Raw genomic sequence first — 27,851 nt, forward strand, 5'->3', positions numbered from 1 at the left:
CCATCAGGAGGTTCAGGGTCCAGTTGCAGGGGGAGGTGTACAGTCCTAGGGTCCTTAGCTTAGTGATGAGCATTGAGGGCACTATGGCGTTGAATGCTGAGCTGTAGTCAATGAATAGCATTCTCACATAGATGTTCCTTTTGTCCAGGTGTGAAAGGGCAGTGTGGAGTGCAATAGAGATTGCATCATCTGTGGATCTGTTGGGGCGGTATGCAAATTGGAGTTGGTCTAGGGTTTCTGGGATAATGGTGTTGATGTAAGACATGACCAACCTTTCAAAGCATTTCATGTTTACAGACGTGAGTGCTACGGGTCGGTAGTCATTTAGGCAGGTCACCTTAGTGTTCTTGGGCACAGGGACTATGGTGGTCTGCTTGAAACATGTTGGTATTACAGACTCAGACAGGGAGAGGTTGAAAATGTCAGTGAAGACACTTGCCAGTTGGTCAGCGCATGCTTGAAGTACACGTCCTGGTAAGCCGCCTGACCCTGTGGATTTGGGAATGTTGACCTGTTTAAAGGTCTTACTCACATCGGCTGCGGAGAGAGTGATCACAGTCATCTGGAACAGCTGATGCTCTCATGCACGTTTCAGTGTTACTTGCCTCGAAGCGAGCATAGAAGTTACAGTGGGGAAAAAAACGTATTTAGTCAGCCACCAATTGTGCAAGTTCTCCCACTTAAAAAGATGAGAGAGGCCTGTAATTTTCATCATAGGTACACTTCAACTATGACAGACAAAATGAGAGAGAAAAAATCCAGAAAATCACATTGTAGGATTTTTAATGAATTTATTTGCAAATTATGGTGGAAAATAAGTATTTGGTCAATAACAAAAGTCTATCTCAATATTTTGTTATATACCCTTTGTTGGCAATGACACAGGTCAAACGTTTTCTGTAAGTCTTCACAAGGTTTTCACACACTGTTGCTGGTATTTTGGCCCATTCCGCCATGCAGATCTCCTCTAGAGCAGTGATGTTTTGGGGCTGTCGCTGGGCAACACGGACTTTCAACTCCCTCCAAAGATTTTCTATGGGGTTGAGATCTGGAGACTGGCTAGGCCACTCCAGGACCTTGAAATGCTTCTTACGAAGCCACTCCTTCGTTGCCCGGGCGGTGTGTTTGGGATCATTGTCATGCTGAAAGACCCAGCCACGTTTCATCTTCAATGCCCTTGCTGATGGAAAGAGGTTTTCACTCAAAATCTCACGATACATGGCCCCATTCATTCTTTCTTTTACACGGTCAGTCGTCCTGGTACCTTGGCAGAAAAACAGCCCCAAAGCATGATGTTTCCACCCCCATGCTTCACAGTAGGTATGGTGTTCTTTGGATGCAACTCAGCATTCTTTGTCCTCCAAACACGACGAGTTGAGTTTTTACCAAAAAGTTATATTTTGGTTTCATCTGACCATATGACATTCTCCCAATCCTCTTCTGGATCATCCAAATGCTCTCTAGCAAACTTCAGACGGGCCTGGACATGTACTGGCTTAAGCAGGGGGACACGTCTGGTACTGCAGGATTTGAGTCCCTGGCGGCGTAGGGTGTTACTGATGGTAGGCTTTGTTACTTTGGTCCCAGCTCTCTGCAGGTCATTCTCTAGGTCCCCCCGTGTGTTTCTGGGATTTTTGCTCACCGTTCTTGTGATCATTTTGACCCCACGGGGTGAGATCTTGCGTGGAGCCCCAGATCAAGGGAGATTATCAGTGGTCTTGTATGTCTTCCATTTCCTAATAATTGCTCCCACAGTTGATTTCTTCAAACCAAGCTGCTTACCTATTGCAGATTCAGTCTTCCCAGCCTGGTGCAGGTCTACAATTTTGTTTCTGGTGTCCTTTGACAGCTCTTTGGTCTTGGCCATAGTGGAGTTTGGAGTGTGACTGTTTGAGGTTGTGGACAGGTGTCTTTTATACTGATAACAAGTTCAAACAGGTGCCATTAATACAGGTAATGAGTGGAGGACAGAGGAGCCTCTTAAAGAAGAAGTTACAGGTCTGTGAGAGCCAGAAATCTTGCTTGTTTGTAGGTGACCAAATACTTATTTTCCACCATAATTTGCAAATAAATTCATAAAAAATCCTACAATGTGATTTTCTGGATTTTTTTCTCATTTTGTCTGTCATAGTTGACGTGTACCTATGATGAAAATTACAGGCCTCTCTCATCTTTTTAAGTGGGAGAACTTGCACAATTGGTGGCTGACTAAATACTTTTTCCCCCCACTGTATTTAGCTCGTCTGGCAGGCTCGTATCGCTGGGCAGCTCTCGGCTGTGCTTCCCTTTGTAGTCTGTAGTAGTTTGCAGGCCCTGCCACATCTGACGAGCGTCGGAGCCGATGTAGTACGATTCGATCTTAGTCCTGTATTGATGCTTTGCCTGTTTGATGGTTTGTCAGAGGGCATAACAGGATTTCTTATAAGCTTCCAGGTTAGAGTCCCGCTCCTTGAAAGCGGCAGCTCTACCTTTTAGCTCAATGCGAATGTTGCCTGTAATCCATGGCTTCTGGTTGAGGTATGTACGTACGTACGTACGGTCACTGTGGGGATGACGTCATCGATGCACTTATTTTTAAAGCCAGTGACTGACATGGGGTATTCCCCAATGCCATCGGAAGAATCACGCAACATATTCCAGTCTGTGCTATCAAAACAGTCCTGTAGTTTAGCATCTGCTTCATCTGACCACTTTTTTATTGACCGAGTCACTGGTGCTTCCTGCTTTCATTTTTACTTGTAAGCAGGAATCAGGAGGATAGCATTATGGTCATATTTGCCAAATGGAGGGTGAGGGAGAGCTTTGTACACGTCTCTGTGTGTGGAGTATAGGTGGTCTAGAATTTTTTTCCCTCTGTAGTGGTACATATATACAATATGTACCACTATCCCCAACACACCCCACCACCCCTTCCCACTACTTTGGACCCAACAGATCCTTCAATAGAATTTCGGCCTGGGAGACTGGAACCTCTTCTCTCAAACCCCCCTGTAGTTCTTCTACGCTAAAATCTCTGACTCCCAAAAACTTCTCCTCTGCTGCTACTACCAATTCAATCTTCTGGGATTTCTTTTCCATCTGTGCGGTACAATTAATGACCATAGCAATAAAAGCAAAGAAGCCAACCTTACTAAAGCACAAACTGTGAGGGTCACTCTGTACTGGCCTACTAGGCTCCCTCAACCTTTGCCCACCATCCTCTACTTTCTTCACTGCCTCAGCATATGACACTTTCTGCACTGCTTGCACCCTGGAAACTTCAACCTGTCTCACCCACACACAACATTTCTGATCCCTTGCAACATGACCACCCCCACAATTGACACACTCCACTTTTCCCACTGAAACGACACACTCCTTTGTCCCATGCCTTTCTGCACACTTTTCATACCTCGGAATCTCCCTCCTACATACTGTTGCAACATGACCATAAACTTGGCACCTGAAACACCATAGTGGGTTTGGAACAAAAGCTCTCAAGGGATGATGTATGATACTGTATATTGCAACCAGTATGGGGGTATACTCTACCACTTACTGGATTGTATTTCATGTTGGTGGTAAAATAATAAAATAGAGAGGGTATACATTCTTATCAACATTAAAAGCACAGAAAAAAACTTTTTTTTTTCACATGAATATAGAACCAGAACATACATATGGCAGCATATGAAATAGCTTGTTAGTGTAGTGACAAATTGCTTTTTTGCTTTAGTAACCATCAATCCTCTTGAGTCAGGCTGGGAGGTGAAGAGAGGCACATTTATATAAAACATATACAAAAGTGATTGTTTTATAAGAGAGGTGTGTCTAACACCTTTATCATCATTACATCATACAATCATGTTCATCCTATCTAGAATATCATTATTCAGACATTATACATGTAATGATGCAAAATGTACTGCATGAAATAGGTGAATATTGTGTGTGGACCATTATCTTCAAGTATATGCACTGATGAAGTAGCTACGGCTACTAAGTCTACAATTATGCACACAAAAGTTGTCTATATATATATCATTCAAAAGGAGATAAGGATAATCTAAATGTGCCACATAACTACTTGGTACTGTATGTATAATCATGCAAAATTATATCAAGTGGATATCATATCATTGTGCCATTATCAGTCAAGCTGTATGTTCATGCTTGTCTTGTTATACACTGTAAGAGCTCTCTTCCACTCCATGACATAACGCTGGTCCAAGCCATTAGTGCTAACGATCTGGACCAGAGCCATCCATGACATACTTCACTGAGAGATGAACTCAGATGATCTCCAGGTAGATAGCTGTTTCAGTGTTATTGTCATTGTAGGCAGGGCTTTGTCTGTCTCTTGTTCCTCTGTCCACCGTGCCCCCTTGACTCTCTCCTCCTCTTCTCTCCCCTCCTCGTCTCTCTCCTCCTCTTCTCTCTCCCCCTCTCTTCTCTCCACCTCGTCTCTCCCCACCTCGTCTCTCCCCACCTCGTCTCTCCCCACCTCGCCTCCCCATCGGATGTGTCTGAAACGCAACATAATGTGGTTAATCAACCATTCATTTGGATATTTATGTTTCAATGGATAATAAAGCTATTGTATTGTAATATACCCAATTACAAGCAAAATTATATTTTTGGTACAGAACAGTAGGTGTACCTGTTTGGTCCGGACGAAAAGAGGGGTGCAGTTCTGGTAAACCAGCTGGTAACTGCCATTGGTGTAGATGTTGTTGACCTCAGTGCAGTTGATGTAGAGGGGCATCCGATCCTGGTAGATCCCCACGTCCCCAGGATACACCGGAGGTCTGCAGGTCAGCACACGTCTTTAAGGAATGAAGGCGAAGACAAGAGTTTGGATTAGAGAGGACATCATCAGGAAACATCTACTTTTAAGATTTAAGATGTCTCCTCTTGGAACAGTTTTACATGTGAATGAATAGTTCCTCTTTCCTTATTCTATTCAATGTTATCTTAAATGAAACAACATATGTTTGATGTGCTGGTATGTAATTTGGTTATTCCAAGTTTGCAAAACATCTGAAGTAATTGAGGCACAATGGTGGCAGACGTTAGAGAAGTCAGAGACAAGCAACTCTCAGAAAATATGTTTCTTACTTTCCTGACCTCTTTTGACAGCAGAACAGGAGAAGTAGAGAGAGGAGGAAGGTGGCCAAAGAGATGCATACTGCAGGTATCACTTTCCACAGCAGAGAACCTGTCAATCAACAACAAAAACATAGCTATGTAAACTAAAGATACCACTTTTTTTGCTCTTCAACCTTCAGCAAACAGATTATCTTCTTATCTTATATTATACTGTATTATTATACTATATTATTGGAACAGGTCAACCAACCAGTGACATTACAGGATCCATTCATACATTTGTAAAGATAATGTGAAAGAATAGGCCTTGGTGACCTTGAACGATTCATGCTTAGTATTTCACACTCATGTTTTACTCACAGTACAGATGCTGCCTACAGTACACCATGTATAATGTGTGTGCATCTCAATTGTGTTTCCCTGTTTCCACACGTCCTCGCCTTCTTCTCAAAATATATTGGAGGAGAAGGTCAGAGGAAAGGAACCTCTGACCTTCTCCTCCAATGAGTTTTGAGAAGGAAGCGAGGAGAGAGGACGTGAGGAGTCAAGGAAATACAATTCAGATGCACCCATGTATTTCTCTTGTGTGGCGTGATATCCTGATGCTTACCGTCCTCTGCCTGAAGCAGTGTGTGGGAGTCATTGCCCAGTGCATTAATGGCGAAGCAGACTATCCTCAGTGGAGTGTCCATGTGGCCCCTCAGCATGGCTGTTAGTGTACCGTTCTCTGAGCCTACTGATGTGTTGTAACTGTATGGTGGAACAGTACCGTTGACACTCCATGTTACGGCAGGCCGGGGGTTGGAGTCCACAGAACAGCGACACAGAACCTCCAACCCCTCCACAACACAGTAGGAGGAAAGTTGGAGGATGACAGGCTTGTCTGGGGGATAGAAGAAGGGAGGGTGTGAGAGAGAGAGAGAGAGAGAGAGAGAGGGAGAGAGAGAGAGGGAGAGAGAGAGAGAGAAAGAGAGAGAGAGAGCATCATGGAAGGATCAGAGACATTAGAGTACATGTGATCTCTGGAAAGGAGTCCGCCCTTAGAGGTTGTGACACCGTATTTCAAGAACAACGTAGCTTCTCAATTCAAAATATTGTTCTTGTATCACAATGTAAAGTGTACAACTGCACAAACAGCAGCCGTTTAAATCCATACGCAGAAATTGGAAGCAAAATCATCTATCAAACATTGACTGTACAGAATGCTTACATTGAATGTTTAAGGAAGTCGATTTGGACTCTGCCCGTCCAATTAGGTTCTGGGCTGTGCAGCGGACCCTCATGTCTCGGGTCACGTTGTACACCCGGACCGTGTGTGTGCGCTGGTGAAGGTCTACAGTTAGCCCATGTTGGGTGTATGACCACCTGTACTCTGTCACAGGCGGGTCAGCTTTACAGGAGCAGGCCAGTAACACGTTCAACCCCTCCTGGACAGTCAAGGTATGGACCTGGACTGTGATATCTTTTGGAGGGACTAGAGGAGAGATGCAATAGCAGTCAAGGCCAGTATACATAAAGCATCTCTGAGTTGGAGTGCTGATCTAGGACCAGCCCCCACCCCCAGCCTATATAATTACAATATATAAGTAGAATCTGATCCAAGATCGGCACTCTGAAACACTATGAATATGGGCCCTGGCTTAGCATTACACACAATCATAACTTTATATATAAAAGTACTTACATGTCACATGGAGCTCCTTTACGGTGTATACTCGTCTTCCTCCTGGATATACTGCCTCACACCTCATTCTGGGTTTGATGCGGTACGATGCGATAAAGGTGAGAGAGGTCCGTAGTGTAGGCCCTTGGCCCTGGGGCTGGAGTACCTGCAGCTCCCCGTACTTGCTGCTTTTCTGCTGAGCTCCTCTCTCCCACCGCCACTGGAGGGTGGGGGCCTGGGAGGGACAGGGGTAACTGATGCTGCAGTTTAGTGACACCATCTGTCCTTCTGTCGCTGCCCCCACACCGCTGATCACTGGGAGCTCTGGGGACTCTGTCAGTGAGGGGGACAAAGAGAGATAAGAACTGACTTGATGAACATAGTCTAAATGGGGATAAAGTAAATGTTTAGTCCATTAGCATTAGGGATAATTCAACTCAGGTTGAGTAAACATTGGTAGATGTGTGTATTAACATGAGCCATATAAAATAACTCTCTTATCACTTATATAACATGTTAACAATGAAAAGGATAGCAGTTACTTTATCTCTATATAATAAGAGATGAGACACAGAGATTCTGTTAAATAACAATACATACACTAAGTGTATAAATATTAAGAACACCTGCTCTTTCCATGACATAGACTGACCAGGTGAATCCAGATGAAAGCTATGATCCCATATTGATTTCACCTGTTAAATCCACTTCAATCAGTGTAGATGAAGGGGAGGAATTTTATGCCTTGAGACATAGATTGTGTATGTGTGCCATTCAGAGGGTGAATGGGCAAGACATACATCTTATGTGCCTTTGAACGGGGTATGTTAGTAGGTGCCAGGCGGTTTGTGTGAAGAACTGCAACGCTGCTGGGTTTTTCACGCTCAACAGTTTCCTGTGTGTATCAAGAATGGTCCACCACCCAAACGACATCCAGCCAACTTGACACAACTGTGAGAAATATTGAAGTCAACACGGGCCAGCATTCCTATGGAACATTTTTGACACCTTGTAGAGTCCATGCCCAGACTAATTGAGACTGTTCAGAGGGCAAAAGGGGGGATGCAACTCAATATTAGGATGGTGTTTGGTATACTCAATGTATGTAATTATGTGCGATGAGATCCCTCTCACCTGACACAACGATGTTGACATCCCTCGCATTCCCCCAGTCTTTCTGTCCATGGCCCTTCAAAGCCAGCTCATAGACATTGGAGTCAGCCAGCTGGACCCTGTCAATCATTACAGAGCAGTCTCCATCGTCCGTGTTTCCCCGTAGGGATGTCCGGCCCACGAACTCCCTGCTGACTGTGGATTTGTCATCCGTACTGAAAGCTGTACTCCGCAGTGCGGAGTGACTAGTCCTGTAGCGCAACCTCACTCCCACCACTTTCCCCTGCCTTCCCAGGGCGGAGTGAGAGTCTGGAGGAGTGAAGGAGCAGGGGATGACCACGCAAGAGCCTGCCAAGGCAGGGACATGGTTTGGAACAGAGGGCACGGGGGACACAGCATGGGTGTCCCTCCAGAAGCCTGTTGGGATGAAGTAGTAGAGAGACATGAGCTATATCAAAAGTTAAAGCCCTGTAGTGCAACAATGCGACTGTGCAACTATGTCACTGTCTGGTAGATGTGAAGAAGATACTGTACAAGTAAAAATAGTAGCACCACACTAAAACAGAACAGAAGTAACCCGTAGCATCCAACAGATAACCACTCCTGGCTAAAACTACATCCTAAAGTAATACAATGGAGGAAGAACTTTGTGTTAACATTACATTCAAAAAAATACAAATAAAAAAGAATTACTCTCTGTCCAGCTGTTTGTTGCCGGACAGTCTGACACAATGTGATATAGTGGGACATTTCACAATAGAGCTAAATTAAGAAAAAGGGAAGGGACATGCTTTGCTTTGCTTGCATTATCATCCTACTGTACTAACATGGTCTCTGTGCTTTAATTACTTATTTTCTCACCTTTTATATTGTTGAATACACAATTGCATCAATGAATGGATAGAATTGTGCAGCAGTCCTTTCCCCTCTTTTTATAGTAGTCATGTGCCTCAATTAATGGGGAAAACTGCTGTGCAGCTCATTTTCGTCATATCTAAAAAATATACACTACCGTTGTAAAGTTTGGGGTCACTTAAACATTTTCTGTCCATTAAAATAACATCAAATTGATCAGAAATACAGTGTAGACATTGTTCATGTTGTAAATGACTATTGTAGCTGGAAACGGCAGATTTTTCTATGGAATATCTACATAGGCGTACAGAAGACTATTATCAGCAACCATCACTCCTGTGTTCAAATGACACGTTGTGTTAGCTAATCCAAGTTTATAATTTTAAAAGGCTAATTGATCATTAGAAAACCATTTTGCAATTATGTTAGCACAGCTGAAAACTGTTGTTCTGTTTAAAGAAGCAATAAAACAATACATATCTGGAGCATCAGCATTTGTGGGTTCGATTACAGGCTCAAAATGGCCAGAAACAAAGAACTTTCTTCTGAAACTTGTCAGTCTATTCTTGTTCTGAGAAATGAAAGCTATTCCATTCGAGAAATTGCCAAGAAACTGAAGATCTCGTACAACTCTGTGTACTACTCCCTTCACAGAACAGAGCAAACTGGCTCTAACGAGAATAGAAAGAGGAGTGGGAGGCCCCGGTGCACAACTGAGCAAGAGGACAGTACATTAGAGTGTCTAGTTTGAGAAACAGATGCCTCACAAGTCCTCAACTGGCAGCTTCATTAAGTAGTACCCGCAAAACACCAGTCTCAACGTCAACAGTGAAGAGGCGACTCCGGGGTGCTGGCCTTCTAGGCATATTTTAAAACATTTAAATATAACATCATAAGCAACTCACCAAAGATCACAGTACACAGCAGGAGCATTCTGTCCAGACACATGACTAGAAGCATGCTCAACAGACACAACAGAGGGAAGGATGGTGGGATGGAAGAAGAGGCAAGGAGGAAGTTGTTTTCGTTTCATAATGTCACGGTGTCATGGATTTATTTTAAGACCACTAAGAATTTCCCCAATAGTTTGCAATACTATATAGTTAAGCTAACACATTTCAAATACAGTACATCTCATATTACAGTGAGGGAAAAAAGTATTTCATCCCCTGCTGATTTTGTACGTTTGCCCACTGACAAAGAAATGATCAGTCTATAATTTTAATGGTATGTTTATTTGAACAGTGAGAGACAGAATAACAACAACAAAAATCCAGAAAAATGCATGTCAAAAATGTTATAAATTGATTTGCATTTTAATGAGGGAAATAAGTATTTGACCCCCTCTCAATCAGAAAGATTTCTGGCTCCCAGGTGTCTTTTATACTGGTAACGAGCTGTATAAACTCTTAAAGGGAGTGCTCCTAATCTCAGCTTGTTACTTGTATAAAAGACACCTGTCCACAGAAGCAATCAATCAATCAGATTCCAAACTCTCCACCATGGCCAAGACCAAAGAGCTCTCCAAGGATGTCAGGGACAAGATTGCAGACCTACACAAGGCCGGAATGGGCTACAAGACCATCGCCAAGCAGCTTGGTGAGAAGGTGACAACAGTTGGTGTGATTATTTGCAAATGGAAGAAACACAAAAGAACTGTCAATCTCCCTCGGCCTGGGGCTCCATGCAAGATCTCACCTCGTGGAGTTGCAATGATCATGAGAACGGTGAGGAATCAGCCCAGAACTACACGGGAGGATCTTGTCAATGATCTCAAGGCAGCTGGGACCATAGTCACCAAGAAAACAATTGGTAACACACTACGCCGTGAAGGACTGAAATCCTGCAGCGCCCGCAAGGTCCCCCTGCTCAAGAAAGCACATATACATGCCCGTCTGAAGTTTGCCAATAAACATCTGAATGATTCAGAGGACAACTGGGTGAAAGTGTTGTGGTCAGATGAGACCAAAATGGAGCTCTTTGGGATCAACTCAACTCGCCGTGTTTGGAGGAGGGGGAATGCTGCCTATGACCCCAAGAACACCGTCCCCACCGTCAAACATGGAGGTGGAAACATTATGTTTGGGGGTGTTTTTCTGCTAAGGGGACAGGACAACTTCACCGCATCAAAGGGACGATGGACAGGGCCATGTACATTGAAAATGGGTCGTGGATGGGTATTCCAGCATGACAATGACCCAAAACACACGGCCAAGGCAACAAAGGAGTAGCTCAAGAAGAAGCACATTATTAAGGTCCTGGAGTGGCCTAGCCAGTCTCCAGACCTTGATCCCATATAAAATCTGTGGAGGGAGCTGTTGGTTCGAGTTGCCAAACGTCAGCCTCAAAACCTTAATGACTTGGAGAAGATCTGCAAAGAGGAGTGGGACAAAATCCCTCCTGAGATGTGTGCAAACCTGGTGGCCAACTACAAGAAACTTCTGACCTCTGTGATTGCCAACAAGGGTTTTGTCACCAAGTACAAAGTCATGTTTTGCAGAGGGGTCAAATACTTATTTCCCTCATTAAAATGCAAATCATTTTATAACATTTTTGACATGAGTTTTTCTGGATTTTTTTGTTGTTATTCTGTGTCTCACTGTTCAAATAAACCTACCATTAAAATTATAGACTGATCATTTCTTTGTCAATGGGCAAACGTACAAAATCAGCAGGGGATCAAATACTTTTTTCCCTCACTGTATATCATAATTTGTAATGGCATTATTGTAATACATAGGCCTATAATACACTCCTTGGCTGGCACATCACTTGCTATTGGCTTATGATACATTGTGTGTCTGCGCAGTGCACGGGCCAAGGTGAAAATACCCTAAGTGATGATCCTACACTCGTATGAGAAGAATAACTGTTAATAAAAATCTGCCATTTTAAAAGCGGCCCATCACCCCTGAGTCGGAGGATTCCATTGCCTAAGTGACATATAAAGGAAAGAGAGACATCAGCAGTTATGTGTGTGAGGAGATGCATGAGGACATATGTGACTCACACTCATACTGTTAGCCGCTTCCTCACACCACTAATTCTTTTCTCATTGACTCCCACTCATTATTAGCTGTAGGCCGTTGCATTCATGCAGGGAAAACAATCTTAATTTGGCATAAATGCAGGTTGATAATGTAGATTGTAAAATTCAATAGAACGTTAATAATTAATAAGATAAATAAATAGTGTGACCTGAACTGTATCCACTGACGTTTCAGAGGTGGGCTACAGAAATGTATTTTGAACCTTCCAACAAAGTTCCTATTACTAGATTTAAAGAAATATACTGAATAATGTCGGTGCACAAGCCGGGAAAAACAACATTGCATGGAATGTTTTTCATGTAAAGCTGTAGTTCTGAAAAGAACTATGAAAAACAATGTGTTGAGAGGTCAAGATCAAGGTGAGTAAAATGAATACATGTCAGAAAGACTCCGCATGACTAAAGATCAAGAGGGAGAGGGTTCAACCCGTGTTAAAGATGCAAAATAAGCAGTTACTTGGAGATAAAAAAAAAAAGTAAATATATATCATAAAATAAAGCAATTCAAGCTCCTAATACAGGAGCAAAAACTTGTCAATCTTGTGTTGGAAAGGTAAACAGCAGCCAGACTGCAGACAAAACTAAAAGAATGTAAAAGATCACTATTTGATTTGTTTATCTTTATTGTGCATATAGAGTGAGATTGTAGACTGGAGCGCATGATATCACTCGAAGCACAATACAATCAGTTTTGGGAAAGGGGCCAAAATCAGGGGAGGCTTTCACAATCACAAAGTTGACTCATGGATATTCTGTATATTCCTTATATTCTACATATGAATTTACCTTGGCACCTATGGTTTGTTGTTACTGTACTTTTCAGTGTTCTGGGCACTGTTGTCTCAGCCTACCCATTTGGGAAAGAACCATGAAGATCAAATAAAACATTTCTACAGCAGAAGAAGATTATTTGTACAAAAATCTGATAAGTCATGTAATAAGGATCTGGTAAGATTGTGTATGTTTTGCCTTATATTTCAGTGTTGTACAGTATTTATATATGTGTTGACTTAAAGTATATATGCTTTAGTACACAATTTAGTACATGATTTTGGTGAATTTCCCAAAAAGATATGGTATGACATATTTTATATAAAATATATGAATTATATGAGTATTTTATGAATATTATAAGAAAATGTGATGTTCTGAGAATGCAACCTACAAAACTAACCCTTTCCTTATAGGTTTTACATTGTTTTTTATAAGTCAACATAAAAAAAATGCTAAATACTATAAGAAAAATACAATATTTGTATATACATTTTCATTTAAAGGCATGGATTTCCATGGTTAAGGCTGGGCAGAACATCCTTCTGGACAGTTGATTTATCTTCAACTATGCCTTTTGTTCTTCCATCGAGCATTTTCACCATGCCCAGCCCTGCTTAGCTTAGATATTTGTCACTGACTACTACCAATGTGCTATCGTGAGAATGATTGCTAAAAGATCTCCACTTAATAACTAGATTCACTGCTGCTATCAAAGTCATTCCTCGTCCTCCTCCTCCCCTCCTCCTCCTACCCCTACCTCTCCTCCTGTCCACCTCCTTCTCTCCTCCTCCTCCTCTCCTACTTCTGCTTTCCCCCTTCCTCCTGCTCCTCCTGCTCCTCGAGGCAGACTTTGCTTCTTTTTCAATAAGCGTCACATTGCATGTGGGAATGACGTCAAGCGGTGGTATACAAGTGCTTTGAAATGTGTGTCCCATGTATGTGAGACCTTACATGTCTCTTGTATGTTTTTTATTCAATACATGCAACATTTCTGTTGTCTAAATGTAAACCACCCATATAAGTCAGATATTCCTAGAATCTTCTATGAATCTTTTACGTGTATTTGCTGCCATATGTGTTACTTACAAGTTCCAGGTAGAATTGATAAGAATCTTGTTAAATTCTTTTATATCTTTTCCATATGGGTAGTGTTATTTTCATAGCCATGAGAAGCAGTCTATTTGACACAATAATACAGTGATAAAACAGGTTCCTAGACAAATGATTGAACTGTGGACTATGGACTCCTTAAGCTGCGCTGTTATCGTAGTTCTGAGCATGTCACTACCATTCCCACCATCCAACAGGTAAGATAGAATATCCATACAATCCCTGCATACAGTCAACAGTATTTGGTCAAAAGAGTGCAGGTTGCAGTAATGAACGTAGGAATGAATATCTTCTGTTCAGGTAAGGGTTCTTACAGCATGCTTGAAGAGTGTTTGTACCAAATTTCTTGCTGTTTTTTTGTACCTCAGGGTTTTTGGCTTGGGTGTGGATGTTATGTTCCACAAAGTCAATAACCAACTTGTTTGTTATGCAATTAGAATGTACTGTATAAGGATCCATATAAGATCTGAATTCTATCTCACTTTTCAAACAGGATGCTCTTACAGGCTGGTCTTCTTTAATGATTGTATACAGTATATGGATGGCCAAAACAATCGATCATGTGACACCATTCATTCCTATGTGAAGACTCAATAGCGCATTGAAGGCAAGTGAAGTAGGTTAAGATGAAGTCTCATGGAGACATAACATGCGCAGTTTGAGCTACTCCAGGAAGTGACGCTGCAGGCTAGCTGATTGCTGCCCCCTCTCATACGGTACTGCAGGCTGCTATTAGCAACTAAATTATCCTTATAACTTCTTCTGTGTGCAAATTTGTAAAAAATCAGTTCAAGGACATACATTTGGTGTTGTAGATGCAATTATTGGTACCATGATTGTCTCCAGATTGACCAAAAAGATAGCAATTTTTCCATTCCTTATGATGGGAGATCCTGTTTTCGGCAACCATTGCCTTGCAGTACTGCGGTCGGGCTAGAACTTCTGTGGCTTTAACTAGAGAGGGCAGTCATTCTCCCCAGTCTTTCTATTAGTACAATATAAATAATTAGTACGATATAAAGTACTTTGCAACCTAATGAATTGTGCAATATACAGTAAATTAAAACAATTCATAATCATAATTAATTCATAACCATACACTAACATATCTGCAGCATCAGCAGCACCACACCTCCATAGCTCATAAGCTCTACAGCCCAGCAGCTGCTGCGCTCCCAGCGGGATGTGCTCCTGGGGTGGACCTGCATCCACCCTGCCCCCCTACTACGCTGGCTATGTGACGCCGGGGTACTTTCTCATGCCCACTACCTGTCCCTGCTGGAGCGTTCGCCCTCCAATGCCGTTGCGCAGGAGAGCAGCCGCGGCTTCCTGCAGGTCCTGAGGGAGGTGTGTATGTTGATGACATACAGTACTTACAGTATAATAACCTGATATGTTACTTACATTAAGCAGGGCATCTTCGTAATTATGTTCCTGTATCTAACATAATGGTGTCTTGTGACTGTCTCCTTATCAATACAAGGTGCAGGACTACTACTGTGATGAGCTGCAGGTCTGGGTGGAGAGACACTGCAGGGAGAGGACGGAAGGGACAAAGGAGGCCAAACCGGTTAGAGTTGAGGGTGAACCTGGCTGCAGCGGAGTTGTAGCCTGGTCCCAGATCTGTTTGTGCCATCTGCCAACTCCTATTGTCATTGGTTGTCAGAGCGCAAACAGATCTGTGACCAGGCTAGGCGGCAAGGCAGTTGTGATGTTTGTAAATAAATGACTGGTGGTTGTAATAGTGTTGTCATTGAGGTTATGCCAAACGCAGGCTTCCGATTATGTTTGATTAAAAAATAAGATATTGGCAGTGTGTGCCAAACCTGATGCTGAAAAACTGGAAAATTCATTAAACGAGAATTATGTCAGATTGACTTATTGAACTATAGGACGTTATGGGGAAATTATTAACATAGTCAATTCAGGCTTGTAGTATTCAAATGAAGTGCAGTTCACTGAACTGTGGCAAAGCCTCTAATGTCTTGCCAAGCAAGGTCTTAACTACTACAGATTGGACTGGCAAGCGGTTTGCGTACATGCTCATCCTTGCACAGCGATAGAAAAGGAATTCATCGTAGCCTGTTATATAGTAGTCAATAAAATACTCATTTTATTGCATTTACATAACAATGGCTAACTGTGAACTTTAACATCTTCTCACAAAGCAACTAAGTTTTTCTAGCCCAAAAGCCCCATTTCAAAACTGTTACATTTACATTTACATTTTAGTCATTTAGCAGACGCTCTTATCCAGAGCGACTTACAAATTGACTGTTCAAAGGCAAGAGTAAATTCACTGTGACCCCTGAGGTCAAAGGTAATGAATTCCATTATCATCCACCATCAATATTTAAGATATGAGATGATGAATCAATTATCACTAACATGCTTTCTATAGTGTGCCCAACTGACACACATCGGTAATATCACACAATTAAATATATTCAATCCCCAGGTGGGGAAAATGTATCTTTCAAATGAGTCAAATGTATCATTTAAATCGTTGTCTTGATCATTTAGTTGAGGAAGAGTTGAAACCTCGGCGGAGTGTAAAATCTTCTCATCTCAGAGGTAGGTTGATAACATTAAAGTTGGGCCAAACTGTGTAACACTGACTATGAATTAAATTTTGAATCAATATTTGATTATAAAGACATCATGATACACGAATTGCAGCAACATTTCTCCTAGATATGACTTGAGTATCTTATTGTAATGTGTTAGGTATGTGTGCACATGTTGTGTGAAATGACACTTGACCCTATCCCCTCCTCTCTTCTCCAGACCATTTCCGGAGACCTTCTCCCCTTCCTCACCACGCTCATCAACTCATCCTTGACCGCTGGCTACGTCCCTTCCGTCTTCAAGAGAGCGAGAGTTGCACCCCTTCTGAAAAAACCTACACTCGATCCCTCCGATGTCAACAACTACAGACCAGTATCCCTTCTTTCTTTTCTCTCCAAAACTCTTGAACGTGCCGTCCTTGGCCAGCTCTCCTGCTATCTCTCTCAGAATGACCTTCTTGATCCTAATCAGTCAGGTTTCAAGACTGGGCATTCAACTGAGACTGCTCTTCTCTGTGTCACGGAGGCTCTCCGCACTGCTAAAGCTAACTCTCTCTCCTCTGCTCTCATCCTTCTAGACCTATCTGCTGCCTTTGATACTGTGAACCATCAGATCCTCCTCTCCACCCTCTCCGAGTTGGGCATCTCCGGCGCGGCCCACGCTTGGATTGCGTCCTACCTGACAGGTCGCTCCTACAAGGTGGCGTGGCGAGAATCTGTCTCCGCACCATGCGCTCTCACCACTGGTGTCCCCCAGGGCTCTGTTCTAGGCCCTCTCCTATTCTCGCTATACACCAAGTCACTTGGCTCTGTCATATCCTCACATGGTCTCTCCTATCATTGCTATGCAGACGACACACAATTAATCTTCTCCTTTCCCCCTTCTGATAACCAGGCGGCGAATCGCATCTCTGCATGTCTGTCAGACATATCAGTGTGGATGACGGATCACCAGCTCAAGCTGAACCTCGGCAAGACGGAGCTGTTCTTCCTCCCGGGGAAGGACTGCCCGTTCCATGATCTCGCCATCACGGTTGACAACTCCCTTGTGTCCTCCTCCCAGAGTGCTAAGAACCTTGGCGTGATCCTGGACAACACCCTGTCGTTCTCCACTAACATCAAGGCGGTGACCCGATCCTGTAGGTTCATGCTCTACAACATTCGCAGAGTACGACCCTGCCTCACACAGGAAGCGGCGCAGGTCCTAATCCAGGCACTTGTCATCTCCCGTCTGGATTACTGCAACTCGCTGTTGGCTGGGCTCCCTGCCTGTGCCATTAAACCCCTACAACTCATCCAGAACGCCGCAGCCCGTCTGGTGTTAAACCTTCCCAAGTTCTCTCACGTCACCCCGCTCCTCCGCTCTCTCCACTGGCTTCCAGTTGAAGCTCGCATCCGCTACAAGACCATGGTGATTGCCTACGGAGCTGTGAAGGGAACGGCACCTCCATACCTTCAGGCTCTGATCAGGCCCTACACCCAAACAAGGGCACTGCGTTCATCCACCTCTGGCCTGCTGGCCCCCCTACCTCTGAGGAAGCACAGTTCCCGCTCAGCCCAGTCAAAACTGTTCGCTGCTCTGGCACCCCAATGGTGGAACAAGCTCCCTCACGACGCCAGGACAGCGGAGTCAATCACCACCTCCCGGAGACACCTGAAACCCCACCTCTTTAAGGAATACCTAGGATAGGATAAAGTAATCCTTCTAAACCCCCCCCCCCCCTTAAAAGATTTAGATGCACTATTGTAAAGTGGTTGTTCCACTGGATATCATAAGGTGAATGCACCAATTTGTAAGTCGCTCTGGATAAGAGCGTCTGCTAAATGACTTAAATGTAAATGTAAATGTACTTGTCTCTCTTCTATTGCAGTTCACCTTTCAACTCACAGAAATACCCTTCTGGAACGTACAGAATGACTTACATCTTATGCAGAAAGGGGTGGGGCAGGCCTCCAACTCCAATCTGATACACTGATCTCTTCGTGACCGTGGACAACGAGTCATTTGACAGCAGCCAGCATGAGTACTTCCTCCTGGCCAGTCGACAGGCATGCATCAACGCCCACCAGGCCTGCCAACGCATCTACCCTCGCCACCTCCTGAGCCCCCAAGGCACCACAGGGTGCCCACCGAAGCGGGTAAAGGTGAAGGGCATCGCTGGCATTGGCAAGAGCATGGCAGTGCAGAGGCTGGTCTATGGGTGGGCGTTGGGGAAGCACATGTGTGAGTTCACCTGTGTTTGACCTCCACTTCCGCGAGCTGAACCTGATCAAAGCCCCGCTGAGCTTACTGGACCGTCTCGAAGACCGATTCCACTACTTCAAGACTGTCGTGCCAGACCTTCTGGCCTCGCCAGGTTCCTTGCTCTTCATTCTGGATGGGCTGGACGAGTTTAAATACCAACTGGACTGGAACGCTCCTGACAGGGACATCGGCGTGGACTCCAAGGTTCCGTATCAGAGCTGATAATGGCGTTGATCAAGGGGAGTCTACTCCCAGAGTCCTCGGTCATCCTGACATCCAGGTATTCCACTGACGGCCCTAAGCGGTTCTTCCAGCGTTGCTGTGTGGTCCTGGGCTTCGAGGAGGACCAGGTGAAGGAGTACACCTCCAAGTTCTGCAAGGACCTCAAGGTGTCTGAGAAGGTGTACAAAGGTGTACAACAACGACAAGTTCTTTGTGCTCTCCTTCATCCCTCTCTATTGCTATATCATCTGCACTGCCTTGGCTGAGTTCTTCTCCAGTCAGGAAGATAGTGACTCACGGTCTCTAGAGTTGAACCCACCTAGGACAGTCAGCGAGGTTTACTACTACTACCTGTCTACAGCCGTCAAGTACCATGCACTGAAAGGGAAGGCGGAGAGAAACACCCCCAGATCGAAGGTACTTTCTCTAGTTAGGCAACAGCTGACAAACCTGGCGAGATTAGCTGACGAAAACCTTCTAAAGAGTAAGATCATGTTCGACATACAGGAGCTGGAACGTTATGGTCTCACGCCAGTAGATATACAGAGCACCTTACTCAGTCAGATCCTGGTGCCTCTGAAATAGGAGAGGGTGCAGATGTTTTCCTTCTTCCACTTCCACGGCATCTGGCTGCCCTGTATTGTGCAATCAACCTCTCAAAGCAGGGGCACATCATCCAAGCTCTGGACTTCTGGTGCTTTGGTGAGATCCCCCCACCTTCCACCTCCCCAACTCCCTTACTGAGCCAAGACCTCCACCTGGACCAGACTAGGGTGGAGAACCTGCAGATGTTTACTCACTTCTTCATGGGGCTTCTCCGGACCAGGCTGGGGGGACAGTTGGATGGGCTTGGAAGGGGATGATATCCGCACCAGGCTGAGTATCTGGTTCCAGAACCAGTTTAATGGTAGGCAGCTAGCCAACCTGACAGCACTGAACCTGCGCCACTGTTTGATGGAGCTGCACATGAAGGAAGTCACCAGCAGGGCGGCACCAGAGAGCCAGAGTCTGAACTTGTTCAAGATTAAGCTGAGTGGTTGACTGTGCAGTGTAACACTACGCGTTGCAATTCTCCCCACATAGGCTCAAGGAGCTCAACCTGGGATACTCCAACATCGGAAACAGAGGTCTTAGCAGGCTAGCTTCGATATTGCACCGCTGTGAATCTCTTTAGTGAGTATTCATTGCATTTTTATTGTGTGACACAGCTCTGCACCACCTGTTGCAAGTGTTTGATCATTAACAGGGACTAACTGATGAGAAGTATAGCAATTAAGTCATTAATGTAGGTAACTATAATTTGTATTTTTTCTCAGTCTGCGATATAACTTTCTGGAAAGGGAGGCAGCCATCCTGGAATCTGAGGTGTTGAAATCAAATGAGTGTCAGGTGAAGAAGCTGTTGTAAGTGACTCTGAAAATAACAATTTCTGAAAATAACAATTGCATCTTTAACATTGTTTCATAGCGCCTCTATCTCACACTTGAACGCTTGACTCCTCTATTTTGTACAGTACGTGTGGTAACAACTTGGGTCTGGAATGGTTTCTGGAGCTGTGGAATGCCCTGGAGCAGAACACTACACTGGAGGAACTCTACTTGGACATCACTGGCATCACAGAGAGAGGAACAGAGAATATTGTCAACTGCCTCTAGCAAGAACATCTCTCTGAAAACGCTGACGTAGGAGAAAGGGGAGAGAGACATGTGTTATCTTTTTTGTAATATTTTTTTTATCTGACTTTGTATTACTGCATAATTGAGGAAAAGCTTGCAAGTAAGCGTTTCACTGTACTGTTTACATCTGCTGTATACTGTGCAAGTGACAAATACACTTTGATTTGATGTTGACAGTTTTCTCTGAAGTTACAATGGCTGTTGACATAGTGCCATCTAGTGTATTTCACAGTTGTTGCTATGATAATATCCTGTCTGACCTGTTATTATTATTTTCTCCTTCCCAGCATCGTGGGGAATGACATTGGGGAGGTGGGGAAGAGGAGACTGAGGGAGCTCGAGCACCGACGGCCAGGGCTCCGGATCATTGGGAACTTTGTGGATGACCTAGGACTGCTAAAGGCCTACCTGGACTGGGTAGAGGAGATACGGGATGGCCATTTTTAAGGGTCTGAGGGTGGGAGCAGGTGGGGAGAATGGGGAGGGAGGGGAAGGAGAAAACACAGCCAAAGCCCTGGAGCTGGAGACCAAGATCTTGGGGCTTTTGTTTGGCCCCCACTCACCTGGCTGGAGTGAGATGACTTCACTTAACCTTTTGCTCCGTGAGGAGCAAACTCCAAAACCAACATACATAATAACCCGTCATGCACCAATACAACAACACGAGCACATAACAACAAACAATCTCTGACAAGGACATGAGGGGAAACAGAGGGTTAAATACACAACATGTAATGAATGGGATTGGAACCAGGTGTGTAGGAAGACAAGACAAAACCAATGGAAAATGAAAAGAGGATCAATGATGGCTAGAAGACCGGTGACGTCGACCGCCGAGCACCACCTGAACAAGGAGGGGCATCGACTTCGGCAGAAGTCGTGACAATACCATAATGATGACCTTTAACCTCTTGAAAACATTTCAAACTCTAAAACTCTAAATAGTATAATTGAACGCAGCAATACTATTAACAAAAAAATGTATACAAAAATAAATGAAAGTGCTTGGCCAAGTAGGCTAAGTCAGACTCAGTGAGTACCCTGTTTGAAAAGAACAAAGGGGAGAATGATGTAGTGGGTTGCGCTTTGTAATAGAAAATAGAGGACCAACACAGACAAACAGAGTGTTGCTGTTCTTTACACTTTACAGTAACGTACTGTTGAACCAAAGTTAATTTGCAATTTACAGTAACATACTGTAGCTTTTTTACGTTACTGCCAGATACTGTAAAAACAACAGGATTTTCTTTAGTGTACACATGCTGCACTTTCTACTGTAGACCAGGAAGACTGTGATGCATTTCTAGTAAACTCTACCCTCAGGTCCTACCACATCATCTGCTATAGACTATCCATCTTGATATCATTTTCAATTTGTTACCTAATTTCATTTCACCGGGGGTGATGTGTAAGAAACTATACATCTGCATCCTGTTTTATCAAACCAAAATTAAATTGGCAAAAGTTTAGTAACCTCATTGCAGTTTCTCATCCCTTTACACATCAGCAGGCAATATGTTTGTTTGGTCAAATATAGCCTTTTGGTTACTGCAGTATAGCCTACAGGGCTGCAGTATAGTGAAATGTTTTCAGTTGAAAGTGTAAAAAAAAACATACGTATATATAATATTCTGAACGTATTTATATTGTGATTCAATGTATAGTTGAAACTGAAATGTAATAAAAATGACTTCAGTGACATAATTGGTTGATTGTTTTATAGCTATACACTTCAACAGCCTAACCGTCACTCGCATCTGGGCCCTATCAGACACATAGACACATTAGACCCTTCTCATGAACATCAAAAGCCTGTTTGGACATGATCCGCTTCATCACTAGTAAAATAATGTATACCGGTACACATCTTATTATATGACATTTGTTTGCATCGTAAACCTTTATTTTTCCATCAACATGTGCATGATCTGACTAGCTTTCAATCCATTATGTAGATAAATACAGTATGTACAGTAAATGCTACTTATTTTGCTTTGGACAAGCTGGTGCTACAGAAACTGATGAAGCTTTTATAATGGAACCCAATTATTTGGGGTCCCTTCACTCTGATTATTGTTAGCAATGGTCTTTGCTAAAAGTGCCACATGTATAAAGAAAGACAACGACAGAACCACATGCAGTATTTTCAACCTGTGGTCACAGAATGTGAGAAATGTGCTTACTGGCTACATACATCTAATTTCGTTCAGTGTCAATGTAGTTTCAATGACATATTTGGCCAGTTTGTGTTTTCTGTTTCTATTCCCATTTCTGATTCTCTGTGTGGATTTCAATAAATATGTTTATATTAACTTTAAAAGATTTTGGAGATTTCTTGGAGATTATATGTGGATTTTGTATAAGACCCAGGGCCTCGAGCTTAATGATGAGTTTAGAAGGTACTATGGTGTTGAATGCTGAGCTATAGTCAATAAACAGCATTCTTACATAGGTATTCCTCTTGTCCAGATGGGATAGGGCAGTGTGCAGAGTGATGGCGATTGCATCGTCTGTGGATCTATTGGGGCGGTAAGCAAATTGAAGTGGATCTAGGGTGGCAGGTAAGGTAGAGGTGATATGATCCTTGACTAGTCTCTCAAAGCACTTCATGATGACAGAGGTGAGTGCTACGGGGCGATAGTCATTAAGTTCAGTTACCTTTGCTTTCTTGCATACGGGAACAATGGTGGCCATCTTGAAGCATGTGGGGACAGCAGACTGGGATAGGGAGAGATTGAATATGCCCGTAAACACACCAGCCAGATGTTTGCGCATGCTCTGAGGACGTGGCTAGGGATACCGTCTGGACTGGCAGCCTTGCGAGGGTAAACATGTTTAAATGTTTTACTCATGTCAGCCACGGAGAAGGAGAGCCCACAGTCCTTGGTAGCAGGCCGCGTCGGTGGCACTGTGTTATCCTCAAAGCGTGCGAAGAATGGTTTTAGCCTGTCTGGAAGCAAGACGTCAGTCTCAGCGACGTGGCTGGTTTTCCTTTTGTAGTCCGTGGTTGTCTGTAGTCCCTGCCACATATGTCTTGTGTCTGAGCCGTCGAATTGCGAGTCCATTTTATCTCCATACCGACATCTAGCTTGTTTGATTGTCTTGCGGAGTGAATAATTACACTGTTTATATTCTGCCATATTACCAGTCAGCCTTGCCATTGTTAAATGCTGTGGTTCGCACTTTCAGTTTCACGTGAATGCTACCATCTGTCCACGGTTTATGGTTTGGGAAGGATTTAATAGCCACAGTGGGTACTACATCTCCTATACACTTCCTTATGAACTCAGTCACCGTATCCGTGTATGCGTCTAGATAATTTTTGCACGCTACGCGGAACATATCCCAGTCCACGTGATCAAAACAATCCATAAGTGTGGATTTTGATTGGTCAGACCAGTGTTGAATAGTATGAAGCACGGGCACTTCCTGTTTGAGTTCCTGCCTATAGGATGGGAGGAGCAAGATGGATTAGTGGTCAGATTTGCTGAAAGGAGGGTGGGAGAGGGCCTTGTAAGCATTCCAGAAGTTTGAATAGCAATGGTTGAGAGCCTTAGTACCGCGAGTAGGACAGTCAATATGTTGATAGAATTTTGGCAGCCTGGTCCTCAGATTTGCTTTGTTAAAATCTCAAGCTACAATAAATGCAGCCTCAGGATATGTGGTTTCCAGTTTTCATGTGGAGTCCATTGAAGTTCTTTGAAGTCCATTGAGGTTTCGGCTTGAGGTGGAATGTAAACAGCCGTGGTGATGACGGAGGAGAATTATCTTGAGAGATAGTATCGTCGGCATTTAAAAGTGAGGTATTCCAGTTTGGGATGAACAAAATGACTTGAGTTCCTGTAGGTTCCCGAAATTACACCAAGAGTCGTTAATCATGAAACATACCCCTTCGCCCTTCTGCTTCCCGGAGAGATATTTATTCCTGCCTGCGCGATATACTGAGAATCCTGCTGGCTTTACTGACTCCAATAGAGTCTCCCGAGAGAGCCATGTTCCCTGAAACAAAGTATGTTACAGACCCCGATGTCTCTCTGGAAAGAAATCCTTGCCCGAAGCTCATCAACTTTGTTATCGAAAGACTGAACAATAGCGAGTAATATACACGGAAGTGGTGGGTGGTGTGCGCGCCTCCTAAGTTGAACCAGCAGGCCGCCTCGAGCGCCTCTCCTCCACCGGCGATGTTTTGGATCGGCCTCTGTAATAAGTTCCTGTAACGGCCGTCGTATGAATTGGACCAAGGCGCAGAGGGTTGAGTGCTCATTTTTACGTTTATTTTAAATAACCACGAACACTTCACAAAAACAAGAAAATAAGAAAACGGACGACAACATAACAGTTTGCAGGCTAACCCTAGCAGTGCAAAACAACCTCCCACAATTCCCAAAACAAACATACTCCTAATTATAGGACCTTCAATCAGAGGCAACGATAACCAGCTGCCTCCAATTGAAGGCCCCAATCCCAATACTAAACATAGAAATAAACACCCTAGAATCAGGCATAGAACTATACAACATAGAACTAAACCAAAAACCCTGGAAACATATATCAAACGCCCCTCTACATAAACACACACACAAAACCATATAAAACAAATACCCCCTGCCACGTCCTTACCAAACTCTAATTACAGATAACCCCTTTACTGGTCAGGACGTGACAGTAACCCCCCCAAAGGTGCAGACCCCGGATGCACCTGACAAAAAATAATAATCTACTAAAATAAACCCCTTACTAAAGGGAGGGAAGGGAGGGTGGCTGCCGTCACCGACGGCTCCCGTGCTTACACCCCCCCCCTCACCAAACCTCCTACAGTGGAGGTGGCTTAGGCTCAGGCCTTAGTCCCCTACCTGACCAGTCCACCCCCACTGAATACCTCGGCCTGAAACCTGTCACTGTAGACCCTGGACTGGACTCTGGGAGCTCTGGACTGTAGGGTGACTCTGGGAGCTCCGGACCGTAGGACGACCCTGGGAGCTCCGGACTGTAGGACGACTCTGGGAGCTCCGGACTGTAGGACGACTCTGGGAGCTCCGGACTGTAGGACGACTCTGGGAGCTCCGGACTGTAGGACGACTCTGGGAGCTCCGGACTGTAGGACGACTCTGGGAGCTCCGGACTGTAGGACGACTCTGGGTGCTCCGGACTGTAGGCCGTCTCTCTTGGTTCCGGACAGTGGGCCGTCTCTCTTGGTTCCGGACAGTAGGCCGTCTCTCTTGGTTCCGGACAGTGGGCCGTCTCTCTTGGTGCCGGACAGTGGGCCGTCTCTCTTGGTTCCGGACAGTGGGCCGTCTCTCTTGGTTCCGGACAGTGGGCCGTCTCTCTTGGTTCCGGACAGTGGGCCGTCTCTCTTGGTTCCGGACAGTGGGCCGTCTCTCTTGGTTCCGGATAGTGGGCCGTCTCTCTTGGTTCCGGACAGTGGACCGTCTCTCTTGGTTCCGGACAGTGGGCCGTCTCTGGACGAGGCACTGTCGCCGGACACTCTGGACGAGGCACTGTCGCTGGACACTCTGGACGAGGCACTGTTGCCGGAAGTTCTGGACGAGGCACTATTGCCGGAAGTTCTGGACGAGGCACTGTTGCCGGAAGTTCTGGACGAGGCACTGTTGCCGGAAGTTCTGGACGAGGCACTGTTGCCGGACACTCTGGACGAGGCACTGTCGTCGGAAGCTCGGGACTGGGCTGACGCACTGGAGGCCTGGTGCGTGGGGCTGGCTTAGGGCGCGCCAGACTAAGCACACGCACCACAGGGCTAGTGCGAGGAACAGGACGTACTGGACTGGGCTGATGCACTGGAAGCCTGGTGCGTGGGGCTGGTACTGGAGGTATCAGACTGGAGACACGCACTGGCGGTCTTGAGCGCAGTACTGGCTCCACCCTTACTGGCTGGATGCCCACTTCCCCCTGGCAAATACAACATAGAACTAAACCAAAAACCCCAGAAACATATATCAAACTTCCCTCTACATAAACACACACACAAAACCATATAAAACAAATACCCCCTGCCACGTCCTGACCAAACTCTAATTACAAATAACCCCTTTACTGGTCAGGACGTGACAAATCCATTGCTCTGGGGAGAGTGAACGAAGGATATGATCCAGGGAAGTCGTATTCCTGTTCGTAATGCTGATAGTTCTGGTGAGTTACTGTTGCTCTAATAACCAATAGTTCTTCCCGGCTGTATGTAATGACACAAAACATTTCCTGAGCTAATAATATAAAAAAATAGTACATCAAATACAAAATACTATACAGTTTTCTAAGAGCTAGTCGCGATGCTGCCATCTCCGTCGGCACCATCAATGTCACCATCAATGTCTGACTCAATTCCTACTCTTAGTACTTCAAAGTAAGTCTTAGCTCTGTTAAAATTACACAGAAGAAAAATTATATTTATCATAATACCAACATCAGACAACAATACAGAAAACCCTCAAATTGCTGAATTAAGTAAATGAAATCAATGATCAATGAACAAATTCTTATTTACAATGACGGCCTACCCCGGCCAAACACTAACCCAGACGACGCTGGGCCAATTGTGTGCGCCGCCCTATGGGACTCCCAATCACGGCCGGTTGTAATACAGCCTGGAATCAAACCAAGGTCTGTAGTGACACCTCTAGCACTGAGATGCAGTGCCTTAGACCGCTGTGCCACTCGGGAGCAGAGATGTATTATAGGTAATGAATATGTAGGGGACTTCTGAGCTTACTACAGACTTTGTGGGGCAGCAGAAAGATCAGCAAGTGCAAATACAGAGGTTGTGAGTTCAAATCTCAGGGTCCAGTTTCATATTTTTTAATCTGGATCAGAATGATCCGGATTCTATAATCCTCTTTTTTGCAATCCAGGATAAAATTGATCTGTGTCACGGCTGTCTAAAAGATCAGACCAAAGTGCAGCATGGTTGTAGTTCCACATATATACACTGCTCAAAAAAATAAAGGGAACACTTAAACAACACAATGTAACTCCAAGTCAATCACACTTCTGTGAAATCAAACTGTCCACTTAGGAAGCAACACTGATTGACAATAAATTTCACAACAAACCTATTCCCCCTCAGGAGACTGAAAAGATTTGGCATGGGTCCTCAGATCCTCAAAAGGTTTTACAGCTGCACCATCGAGAGCATCCTGACTGGTTGCATCACTGCTTGGTATGGCAACTGCTCGTTCTCCGACTACAAGGCACTACAGAGGGTAGTGCGAAAGGCCCAGTACATCATTGGGGCCAAGCTTCCTGCCATCCAGGACCTCTATACCAGGCGGTGTCAGAGGAAGGCCCTGACAATTGTCAAAGACTCCAACCACCCTAGTCATAGACTGTTCTGTCTGTTACCACACGGCAAGCGGTACCGGAGAGCGAAGTCTAGGTCCAAGAGGCTTCTAAACAGCTTCTACCCCCAAGCCATAAGACTCCTGAACATCTAGTCAAATGGCTACCCAGACTATTCACATTGCCCCCCTCCCCTCTC

At 44.4% G+C, this 27,851-nt stretch overlaps 1 protein-coding gene and 2 long non-coding RNA genes across 7 annotated transcripts; 2 read left to right on the top strand and 1 right to left on the bottom strand.

Moving 5' to 3' along the window:
* Positions 1–3,608: 3,608 nt before the first annotated feature.
* On the bottom strand, positions 3,609–9,863 carry LOC106581689 (myelin-associated glycoprotein). Of its 2 annotated transcripts, none has more exons than XM_045703820.1 (8): positions 9,625–9,863; positions 7,886–8,281; positions 6,773–7,084; positions 6,299–6,562; positions 5,699–5,971; positions 5,098–5,197; positions 4,640–4,805; positions 3,609–4,505 (listed from the first exon to the last, which is right to left on the bottom strand). In XM_045703820.1, the coding sequence occupies exons 1-8, from the start codon at positions 9,677–9,679 to the stop codon at positions 4,272–4,274; spliced, it is 1,800 nt and encodes a 599-aa protein (XP_045559776.1). In that variant the 5' UTR covers positions 9,680–9,863; the 3' UTR covers positions 3,609–4,271. The 2 variants fall into 2 exon arrangements, with proteins under 2 accessions (XP_045559776.1, XP_045559778.1); XM_045703822.1 differs by having other exon boundaries at positions 5,107–5,197; positions 9,625–9,862.
* A 2,738-nt stretch (positions 9,864–12,601) lies between these two features.
* LOC123729284 (uncharacterized) lies at positions 12,602–16,640 on the top strand. Of its 3 annotated transcripts, XR_006761000.1 has the most exons (4): positions 12,602–14,999; positions 15,136–15,222; positions 16,176–16,226; positions 16,440–16,502. It is a non-coding gene; the product is annotated as an uncharacterized lncRNA (long non-coding RNA). The 3 variants fall into 3 exon arrangements; XR_006760999.1 differs by having other exon boundaries at positions 13,494–14,999; positions 16,176–16,640; XR_006760998.1 differs by having other exon boundaries at positions 13,499–14,999; positions 15,136–16,226; positions 16,440–16,558.
* A 1,336-nt stretch (positions 16,641–17,976) lies between these two features.
* Positions 17,977–22,061, top strand: LOC106582649 (uncharacterized). Of its 2 annotated transcripts, none has more exons than XR_006761001.1 (4): positions 17,977–19,859; positions 20,003–20,089; positions 20,200–20,462; positions 20,650–22,061. It is a non-coding gene; the product is annotated as an uncharacterized lncRNA (long non-coding RNA). The 2 variants fall into 2 exon arrangements; XR_001323364.2 differs by having other exon boundaries at positions 17,983–19,859; positions 20,200–20,368.
* Positions 22,062–27,851: the final 5,790 nt, after the last annotated feature.

The sequence above is a fragment of the Salmo salar genome, chromosome ssa02 (assembly GCF_905237065.1).
Source record: "Salmo salar chromosome ssa02, Ssal_v3.1, whole genome shotgun sequence".
NCBI classification, from domain to species: domain Eukaryota; kingdom Metazoa; phylum Chordata; class Actinopteri; order Salmoniformes; family Salmonidae; genus Salmo; species Salmo salar.